The 10,437-nt window shown below is 62.9% G+C and overlaps 1 protein-coding gene across 1 annotated transcript in view; it reads right to left on the bottom strand.

Moving 5' to 3' along the window:
* The window catches only part of LOC102387226 (dynein heavy chain 17, axonemal), a 30,666-nt gene that overhangs the window by 1,117 nt on the left and 19,112 nt on the right, over positions 1-10,437 (bottom strand). Inside the window, exons 33-50 of the mRNA XM_025193365.1 lie at positions 9,551-9,676; positions 8,714-8,821; positions 8,509-8,640; positions 7,970-8,130; positions 7,677-7,833; positions 7,289-7,393; positions 6,750-6,907; positions 6,358-6,496; positions 5,820-6,047; positions 5,298-5,435; positions 3,651-3,783; positions 3,267-3,412; positions 3,038-3,186; positions 2,113-2,395; positions 1,635-1,808; positions 831-1,038; positions 591-756; positions 123-225 (exon numbers count right to left, since the gene is read on the bottom strand). Coding sequence (XP_025049150.1) covers positions 123-225; positions 591-756; positions 831-1,038; positions 1,635-1,808; positions 2,113-2,395; positions 3,038-3,186; positions 3,267-3,412; positions 3,651-3,783; positions 5,298-5,435; positions 5,820-6,047; positions 6,358-6,496; positions 6,750-6,907; positions 7,289-7,393; positions 7,677-7,833; positions 7,970-8,130; positions 8,509-8,640; positions 8,714-8,821; positions 9,551-9,676 — 2,814 coding nt within the window. The remainder of the gene's footprint in view (positions 1-122; positions 226-590; positions 757-830; positions 1,039-1,634; positions 1,809-2,112; positions 2,396-3,037; positions 3,187-3,266; positions 3,413-3,650; positions 3,784-5,297; positions 5,436-5,819; positions 6,048-6,357; positions 6,497-6,749; positions 6,908-7,288; positions 7,394-7,676; positions 7,834-7,969; positions 8,131-8,508; positions 8,641-8,713; positions 8,822-9,550; positions 9,677-10,437) is intronic.

Here is a 10,437-nt window from a genome sequence, read left to right on the forward strand (position 1 = left end):
TTGCCAGTGCTGTAGAGTTTAGCACTTGGTCAAAGCACTTAGAGAAGGGGGAAAAGGGGGACTCTGCAGAGCCAGGATGCTGGGGGGCAACCCAGTCCCTGCCCTGGCTCCACACAACCTACCTGCAGCCTGGAGTCGATGGTGAACGACCCGGCAGTCGGGTTCATGCAGGCCACGTACTGGCAGTTGTGGATGTCCTTTAGGGTCAGCTTGTTCCGGTCATACCTGCAGGGCGGGGGGAGGGCAGGGGAAGGGTGTGCACAGGCCGGGGAGGCAGGAACCCCCCGTGGTCGTCTGCCCCAATCAGTCCGTGCACCCAGGACCCCCTGGGGACACCATGGGATGGGGGAACAACCGATGGGTGTCAGCCTGGGCATGGGACGGGGGCCCAAGTCCCCCCCTGCACAGCCCTGGGCAAGATGCTAGCTCCTCTAAGCCTTGGTTCCCCACGTACACACGGTGCTGAGGGCCCGGCCCGCTGGCGGGGACTAAGCACGGCTCCGTCAGGCCAGGAGGCCCCCAGACACCGAGGTAACGGGCACAGAAGGGCTCCAAGCCGGACAAACAGACAGATGCAGACTGGCCAGTACCAGTGCCCGTGGTCCATGTGCTGCCTGATCAGTGTGTGAGGCGCCACCGTGCCGTACTTGTCGACCTCCGGCATGTTCATGTCGTCTATGAAGTAGATGAGCTTCTTGGTGCCCGGGGGCCCGAAGTTCCTCCCCGACTTCTTCTCCAGGGGCTTCTCGAGTATCGCTGGGGAGGCAGAGCTTGGTGAGATGGAGGCCAGGCCGCAGAGCCCCACGCAGCCCTGCCAGCGCGGCCCTCACCCTGCAGCATGGCCGAGGTTGTGTAGAAGTTGAAGGGCACGGACTGCACCAGGTAGTCGTCGGTGTTGAGCGCCTCCAGCTTGTTCCCCATCAGGACCGACTTCCCCGTGCCCGCATTCCCCACCAGCATCACGGGCCACTTCCTCGCCATCAGCAGGTCCATGAAGTAGCGGATCCGGATGGTCTCTGTCGTGTGCACCATGGAGGCCTGCCAGGGAAACGCAGTGGTGACATAAGTGCCTGCTTGGGCCAGGGGGAAGCCGGATGGGCGAGACGGCGTGCCCTGGAGGTTGGTCTGACGGTGCTGCAGTGGGAATGGGGCTTGTGGCCAGAAAGCTGCACAGATTTGGGAAAGAAAAGGTTCCAAAAAAAGATGGCTTTTAGAAGACCAAAGCCTTCCCTCACAGTGGCAGCCGGTCAGTGCCCAGGGCTTCCCTACAATGAAAGGAATCACGGCATCGTAGAAAAGCAGGGCTGGAGGGGACCTCTGCCCGTCATCCGGACTGGATCTCAGCCCCTGCCGTAGGGCACCCCACTGGTTGCCTGTATTGCCCAAGCAGGGGACAAGGTTTTCCGGAGCTCGTATGCAAGCGTCTTGCAACCCTAGATATCATCAGCTTAACTTCATGGGTGCAAGAAACCGTGCACAGGAATAAATAACCTATTCGCATGCTACATTGTTCTTGTCGTTATGGTGGTTTTAATATGCATGCCTTGGTCATGTCCTCTAGCACAGCACCGCTGGGGGAGGATAGCTAATTAGTAATTCAATTAAAAGAAAAAAGAATCAAGGAAGACCATTACTTGTAATGGGATTTCTGGATCCAGTTCAAATTTGGGCACTCTTTCAGTCCACGGCAAAAATTTCTTTGTGTCAGGATCAATGAAATAGTCAAAAATAGTCCCCTGAGAAGGAAACTTGATGGTTTTAAATTCGTTCACCCACCATCTGCTGAACTCCACACGATAGTCCACGAGCTGCGGAGAGAGAGAAAAGACAACTCGCCAGGAGCAGCTTCCACGGAGGTGTGGGGCCACGTCCCGGTCCGGGCCCACGGTGCACGTGGACGGCAGCTGAGCCCCCCACGCAAGCAGAACAGTGACCGGACAGCACGGCTGCCGCGCGGGGCCCGAGCACAACCCCCACCTCGGCCGAGGGCCCTGCTCTGAGACCAAGAGCTTGCAGAGCCAAAGCAAATGCAGTTTACGGAGACCCGGGCGGCGGGGCTGCTGCTGCTGCTGCGTTAGGGTCGCCCTTGCCCCCTGCCGCCCCCCGCCGTACCTGGTCTTGGAACATGGCTCCTCCGAACGACCAGAAACAGGCAAACACGAAGTAGAGCTCGTAGAGCTCCTTGGGGGAGTCCGGGGGCGCGTTGGCCGGAGTCAGGAGACATTCGAGCAGATACAGGAGGGTCTGGATCACCGTAACCTCAGGCACTGGCGTGATCTTCTTGAACCCAAACTTCAGCTTCTCCAGGCACGTGGGCAGGTATTTATCAAACAGGATCATCAGGTTGGCTTTCTCGGACTGCACCGTGCGCTTCTCAATCCAGCTGCTCACCACGCTGCAAACCAGATGGACGCGCTGCAGGCTCCAGGCCGGGCCCGCGCTGTGCCCCGCAGGCAGAGACGAGGGGCTGGCAGGGGCCTCCAGAGCTCACGCCTAGTCCAAGCCCTGGCGGGGGCAGGACCAGCCCTGTCCAAACCAGCCCAGACAAACCATCATCTACACTCTTTGTAAAACTGCCCTTAACCCTGGCTGACCCTGCCACAGGGAGGCAGGGAGACCGCGGCAGCCAGCGTCCTGCTCCTGTGAAAGGCTGTTAATATCTGCCCGAGAGACCCCGGGTGGAGGCCAGACTCCCTGCTGCAGAGGAAGGCAAACCCCCCAGGCTGTTCCAATCTGACCAAAATCCTTTCCGGCCCCCATGTGTGGCATCAGTCTGAGCCTGAGTGGAGGGGCAAGGCCTGGGTTCGGTGTCAGCAGGAGCACTGGCACAGCCCAGTGCCCGTCCCCATCCCCATCCCCAGCCTGGGCTGCAGCCAGCACCCAGTGCCTCTGGGGGAGGCTTGAAACCCCCCGACACGTGTAGAAAGGGGGTGGAGGGCAACCAGCAAAGCCCAGAGTGAAGGTGGCACACGCACCCCGCCTCCCCTGGGGGCACGCGCTCCACCGTGGCACGCGGGGGAAAGGAAAGCCAGCTCACGGGTTCCAGCCCAGGTCCGCGGGGTTGATGTAGAGGATGCCGGCCCTGGACACGGTGGCAGGCGTTGCCGTCCGCAGGTGGCTGATCTCGAACAGCAGTCTCATGGTGGGGTTCAGGGGGATGCGCTCGTTGCTTGCCAAGGTGAGGACCTGGGGGGAAGCGCCGCCGTGAAGCAGCTGCTCCAGGCTGCGGGAGCAGGAGTCAGGCGGCCGGCGCGCCTGGATACAACCTTGTTGTCGTCCATGACGGTGTTCAGAGACTCGATCCACATGGGGTCGATGTCCCCATCCAGAACGATCCACTTGGGGCCCTTGTGCGTGATGTTAGCCAGGTCTCGCATCGTGGTGGAGAACAGACCTGTCCGGCACAGAGTGGCTCGTCCCAGCACTGCTCACCTCGCGCGGGGGGAGCAGTGCCAACGGCTTCTGAATAGACTTGCTAAATCCCTTCCCTCCCAAGTGTAGGAAGGGGCTGGTGAAAAGGCCTGCCCGCTTCTGTGGCCAGCGGCAGGGGACGGCGCGCGCGCCTGGACCTGCAGGAGCCGTGGCCAGCCGTTGGCTGCTGCCGCGGAGGCAGGAGACGCTGCGCGAGGGGGAAGGCGTCCGTTTCCTACCGTCTTTCCATTCCCTGGTCGCCGGGTGAATGATTCCAAAGAGCTCGTCGCAGGTCACGGCTTTGGGGTCCAGGTCCACGGCCACGGGCCTCCTCTTCATGGTCTGGTACGTCTTGTTCAGGGACTTCAGGACCTGTGGGCCGAGGCGTCCTTGCAGCTCTGTACAAACCCGACGCACACCCCGAGACAGGGTCCAAGACACCACGACCCAGGGCGCAGCGGGCCCCCTTCTCCGACAACGCCGTGCCCCAGTCCCCTCGGGCTGGTGGCAACTGCGGGGCTGGCTCCTCTCCCGTGACAGACCCGTGCACGGGGACTCCGGCCAAACCCAGAGCCCACGGGCCCTGCGGCTGTGACAATGCCTGAGCAGTGCCCAAGGTGGGAAAGACCACGACCTCCACTGGACAGCATCCAGTGCCCCTGCGGTCTGCCTTGCCTGTGCCCGGGCATGTGCCAGCTCTGGCAAAGGGCAGCACCAGCTCCATAGCGTGCACTGGCCAGCAAGTAGGGGGTCTCTCACGGTGCACACACCGCTCTGTCCCCCTGCTCGGCAGTCTGCTGCCACCCCGGGTCTCCCACCACTGCCTCGTGGTGGAAACGGCACAGCTGGCATCCTCGGGCTCAGGCCTGGCCTGGCCGGGGCAGAGGCCCCTGTGGCAGAAATGCCACCGTCGGTGCCCCTCTCCAGAGATCTGTCTCTGCCAGGGTGAGAGGCTGGTGTTGAATCCCTCAGGGCGGGGATCTCCCTCCTTGTCTGCATGACAAAAGCCTGGGACCTGGGAGGCGATGCTCTGGTCACCTGGGCAGGGCGGGGAAAAGCCCAGCCCTGCGCGCGGGCCCAGGTAGCCAGGGATGCTTGGTAGATTGGTCGGCTTGTGGCCAGTATTGGCAGCTTCGATTGGACTGGGTGGCTGAGGTCAGTGAGGGGTTATAAAGGCCCAGGCCAGGAAGAAGGGCAGCCAATAGCCATGCGGTCATCCAGGTGAATCTGAACCTGGCTCTCTCCTCATCACCGCATGCTCCAAGAGTGCCCTGCCTCCAGAGGAAACAACACCCACCTCTGGACGATGCGAGTGAGTAAGCTACTCGAGATCCCACTAGATATTTAGCTTCAGTAACTCAGATGCGTGTTTAAACGGCTACCTCAGCCACCCTGGTTTGCGCGATGGGATCCCTCTGAGATTCCTCTGATATTGCTCTACCTTTTACCCTGTTTCTGCCCTACCCCTGTAATCAATAAAGTGCTCCTTGTGACCGGTGTGGGAGACTTATTGAGGGGTGGGACTAAATTAAGCCGAGGAGGCCCTGTAGGTCTGCGGACTAAGGGAGGCTTCCTAATCAGCCCCTGACTTGGGGAAGTGCCCCAAGTGCCTGTATTGGGTCTAGCACCCATTGGACGATCAGGCCTGTGTTCTCCAAGGTGCGCAGAGCCAGAAGTGAGTCCAGAGCCTTGGATGGTGGCAGTGGTGGGATCCCAGGCTAGCGGGTGTGCTCCAGGGAAGGGGTCAGCCGGATGTGGGGCACCCCAGGGAGGCACTCGGAGCCTGGACGGTGGTCAGGCGCAGGGAGGTGGGCGGCTCAACGCAGGAGCGCCCCCCACTGGCCCGCCACAGCCCCGCCCCGGGGAGCAGCTTGGAGATGCCGCACCTGCGACTTGCCGCAGCCCGCGTTGCCAATGACGAACACTGAGTGCCGCACTTGCAGCAGCTCCTCCAGCTGCACCACCTTCAGCACGAAGCTCTCCTCCGCCTGCAGCCGCAGCTCCAGGATGGACTGCTTGATGACCTGCGGAGGGGCGCGGCTGTCAGCGCTGGGCCCTGCACGCCACTGGGGCCGCATGTGGCTGCAGGCACCAGTGTGGCACCTGCCGCTCGCGCCCTCACCCCACCCCACAGCACGTCCCTTTCCCCGGGGCTCATTGCTTCCCCCGACGCGCGCGGGGCTTGGCTGGAGTGCTCTGCCGCTCCCTGCCCTGAGCCCGTGGGCGCTGCACAGGCTGCAGGTGCTCTGGGTAGCATCTAGCGCGGGGAGCCTCCAACGCCAGATGCAAGACAATTAACAGCAGCACTGATTTAATGGGCAGAGCCCGAACAGGGCAGACCCGAGAGCCTGGGTGGAGACCCCCATGACCGAGGGACAGCCCCTGCCCCATCTCCCAGGCGCGCTCACCTTCTCAAAGTTGAGATCCCGCTTTCTGGGGACGTCCAGCGCTGGGAAGAGGTCCCCGATAAGCCCCATGAACACAGGCAGGTCGTCCGTCACTATCTTGGGGATGTTGAAGTCCCGCAGAGCTCTCATGAGGACCTGGTCCTCCGCGCGGCCGGGGTCCCCTCTCTTCAAGGAGCCGGCCACAACCAGCACTGACTTGATGGCCCGCAAGCCCCAGTCATAATGGTCCTGGAAAGGTGGGAAGCCTGAACGTCACGTTTGGTTTGAGCGTGCAACAGAAAAGCCCAGTCCTCATCCCCGAGGCTGTGCCATAGCACCTGTGTGCTGAACCTAGCTCAGCAGAGATGCCCGGAGGTGCACACGCTTTGCTTCCCTGCAGCGGTCATGCTGGGATGAGCAGAGTGGCAGGCGCATCCCACTCACCTGGACAGGGCACGCCTGCGTGGGAGCCCAAGTGTCCGGCCTGGTCCCACAGACTGCCGGGCATGAAAGCCCAATTCTAGCCACAGACCAGCCCTTCCCGGCCCAGCTGACTCACCTGTTTGGAAAGCAGCTCCTTGCACAGGGTGTAGAGAGTAATGAACTTCCTTGCTAGAAGTTTGGCATCGAGAAAGCCTTCTGCCACCAGCATGATCTCACAGATGAGCTCGAAGTCGGGCACCACCATGGCACAGGGCCTGTGGGAGAGGAGACAAAGGCTAGGGGAAGAAGCCCAGTGACAACTCCCCTCTGTGCACGCCCCACCCCCAATGCATAGGACCCTCAGCCACAGCTCCCAGATGCGGGAATTGCACACGCGTGATTTCCATGATGAAGCCTGTGCTGAGCGTTATGCAGCCCAGGCCGCAGCGCGGGCGCAGATGAGCTGTCCAGCAAGTCGGCATTGAGAGCCGATGAGTGGCGACCGGCTGGAGCCGCCCCTCCGCGCACCTGAACAGAGCCTTCAGGTTTTCGGGCAGCTCGGTCCGCCCGGCGTAGCCTGGGTTCATGGTGATGAAGAGCCCGACGGTGGGGACGAGGGCGATCATCTCGCCGAGGAAGCTGAACGTGGTCTTCTTGGCCCGGATGGCGTCTTGGACGCATTTCACCTGCGAGAGCAGCGAGAGGCTTTCAAACGCAGCAGCATGAGCTTCGAGCATCGCAGGGGGAGGACGTGCCGCTGACTCCGACAGTCCTTGCCACGGACACGAGGCTCCCTGGGGCGTGTGGACTGGAGGCTGCTGTTTTGCCGCCGGCCAGATCCTGCTCAGGGGAGCGACTCTCAGGGAATGACCAGGCCCACCCCCATCGCTCCGCTTCCCTAGCAGGATTCAAAGGCAGTGGTGGCCGGGGTCAGGCACTGAGCTGACAGCCTCTTGCACTTGGGCTCTGGGTTCAGTGATGCTCCGCTGAGGTTGGGGCCGGGGCAGACACGCCGAGCAGCACCGAGCACCCGTGCCCCTGCAGCCTGCCGGGGACACGGGCCCCACCTGCACGGCAATCACGGACAGGACCTCCACCGAGATGCGGTTGAACTCGTCGAAGCAGCCCCAGGCGCCCGTCTGCGCCAGCCCCTTGTAGATGTTCCCGCACGACTAGGGGGAGAAGCAATGGAGAGCGGCTCAGAGGCTCATGGGCCGCACGGGAGCCTGCCGCAAGGCCGGGGCCATTTGGGAAAGCAGGTAGGAGCTCGTCCCCAGGAAGCTCACGCCGCCCCAGGGAAATCCCCTTTAGCAGACCCCCGGCCCTGCGCTCTCACCCAGGTGAAGCATGGGCTGAGCAGGGGCTGCCAGCCCTAGCCCTGGGACGGGGTCTGCTGTGAACGGGCACTTGGACCTGGCCCCCTTGCCCGCCGCTGCATGCCCCCGGCTGCTCTACCTTGTAGTCCATCTGCTCGGAGCAGTTGAAGACGTACACCATGGTCCCGATAGCACGGCCCAGGTCCTTGGTGGTCTCTGTCTTCCCGGTGCCGGCGGGGCCCGCTGGGGCGCCGCCCATGATCAGGTGCAGGGACTGCGTCAACGTGATGTAGCACCTGGGCGAGGTGGACGTCCCGTCTGAGCCGCCCGGGCAGCCCGCCCCCCCAGCCCGCGGCTTCCCGCTGCTGCGAGCAAGTGTGGCCGCCAATCCCGCCTGCGCGGGTGCTGGCATCGGGGCCGAGCGCCGCGTACCGGTCTGTGAGCGGAGTGATGACCAGCCGGGGCGTGTTGCCCAGGTACTCGTAGGAATACTGCAGCTGGGCGTCACAGATGTTGGCGTAGCAGTGCCGCTTGTCCTCGTCCCAGCGGTGCCGCAGCTGCGACTGCCATGTGAAGGCCTGGGAGCTCTCCACCTGCAGAGCAAAGGGGAAGACCCTTCAAACGTCAGCCAAGGCACCGCGGCCCTCCGCCTCCTGGCCCTCCCGGGCTTCCTCTACGACTGCTGCAGCCTCTGGGCCTCCTCGCGTGGGATGGGGCTGTCCGTGCATGCTCAGCGGTGCAAAGTCCATTCAGAGCATCAAAATCTAGAGCTGGATGGGTCTGAGCTTGGGAGGGCGCAGGAGGGAGGATGGGGCTGCAGCAGGAAAGCCGTGCACATGGCAGCCCGTGCGTGTTGGCCCTGGTGCTCGTCTTGCGTGCGCTCAACTTCTGCAGTAGGAGACCAAAGCAGGGGCCGGATGCGCCTGCTCCAGGCCCTGGGGGGCAAGGCAGTGCCACCACCTGCGTCCTACCTTGGCCGTGATCATTTTGGCCACGACGTCTCGGGCGTGTACGTCAATGGTGCAGATCGTCATGATCTTCATCCTGTCGCCCGAGGACAGGCTGCCGAGGAGCAGCGTAATCAGGGCGTTGAGCTGGCTGATCTGAGGCAGGACACAAGTGGTCAGGGCCGCTGGTCCTGCCGGGGGAGCCCGGCCGAGGAGCCTGCCTACACACCTGCTTCTTGTTGTAGTCTTTGATCGCGTTCTCGTAACCCTCCTCCAGCCTGGAGAAGGCGATGCCGACCTCTGTCGTCCACCAGATCTGGGTGCAGGTTAGAGCAATCTGGGACAGACCACATGAAAACCAGTCTGCGGATGAGGCACTTCAGCAGTTTAAGCTGCGACACGGCTGCCCTGCTCTCCTCGGGGCCCTTTGCCTCTCCCCTGCTGGAGCCAGGAGCCCAGCCAGAGCTCAGACCAGTGCAAAGCGGAGGGACCTCCAGGCCCAGGTGCTAAATAACCCAACTCTTAGGAGCAAACTGGAGAAATCAAAGATCACGTGGTGCAAAGCTGGCCCCGCTCCAGCCCCAGCCTACTCGGACCTCAGGAAACCCCTCCGTCCACTCCAGCCCGGGTCTGCCCGGCTCCCTCAGCCTCTCACACATGAGGGGCATCTTGTCCAGCTCTTTCATCCCGGCTGGAAGGGCCCCTGGGGCCAGTGCATCTGGGAGCTGGCAGCTGAGCTCGCGGGCACAAAGGCTGTTGGGGTCCCCCTGCGGCTCCCCAGGTCCTGTAGCAGCTCCCAGCCTCGGGGGGAAGTGCTGGGTTCAATCCTGCCTTCAGCCAGGTCAGACGGAGCCAGGACTTTGCTGGGCTTGTCTGGCCGGGATCCCAAGGGGCCACGCTGGTCCTGCTGCCCTGGTGTGCTGCTGACCAGAGCCTCGAGCCCTGGGCTCGGGGCGAAGCATGGCAGCATCCTGCCCTCCATGCTGAGGCCGCTCGGTGCCTCGAGCCCAGGCGGCTGCCTGCGCCTGTTCATTTTGCCTGTGCAAACCCTGTCAGACAAACCTACCTGCGCGGGGTAGTCGAACAGCCACTGCTCACGCGGCTTCTCCTCGTACGTCACCACGGCCTCGGGGATGAGATGGCGCAGCGTGGCGCGCATCCTCTCCAGCACGCGATTCAGCCACATCTCCACCTAGGGACGAGCCCAGCCCAGTGAGCGGCCTTGGCCCTCTGCCCTTCCCTCCCCCTTTTGTGGGCTCCGATGCAGGCCTGACCGTGGGCCAAGCGTGGGAGCTGCAGCTCTTCCCCTAAGGCCACGGGTCGCCTAGCAAGTTTGGCATTTGCCACAGACAGATGCACGTGTGGTCACCCATGTGTTCATTTGTAGGTGCAGCCACCCTTGGCACGGGCCCTTGAGGACAGCAGGAACTGGCTGCCCAGGGCACTGCTGCGGAGTGGGGGCCGTTTCCCCGCCTCTCTCCGTGGAGGTGCTCTGGAGGGGACAAGGGCAGCTGAGCCGTGGCATTCAGCCTCCTGCCTGGCCGCAGGTTTCTGGAGTTTCATGACAGACACGAGGCAGCTCAGCCAGGACGTGCGCACGCTGCCTGCCACGCACACAGCTCACACATGTGAGCAAACCCTGGCCGAGAGCAAGGGAGGAGTGGTGTGGTGCCCATGTGGTGTCCAGTGTGGCACAAATGCCACCATCGGTGCCCCTCTCCAGAGATCTGTCTCCACCAGCCTGAGAGGCTGGTGTTGATCCCTCAGGGCGGGGATCTCCCACCTTGTCTGCATGACAAAAGCCTGGGGCCTGAATGCTCTGGTCACCTGGGCAGGGGGGAAAGGCCCGGCCCTGCGCGCGGGCCCAGGTAGCCAGGGATGCTTGGGAGATTGGTCGGCTTGTGGCCAGTATTGGCAGCTTCGATTGGACCGGGCTGCTGAGGTCAGAGAGGT

This window comes from Alligator sinensis, unplaced genomic scaffold, assembly GCF_000455745.1.
Source record: "Alligator sinensis unplaced genomic scaffold, ASM45574v1 scaffold1565_1, whole genome shotgun sequence".
Lineage (NCBI taxonomy): Eukaryota > Metazoa > Chordata > Crocodylia > Alligatoridae > Alligator > Alligator sinensis.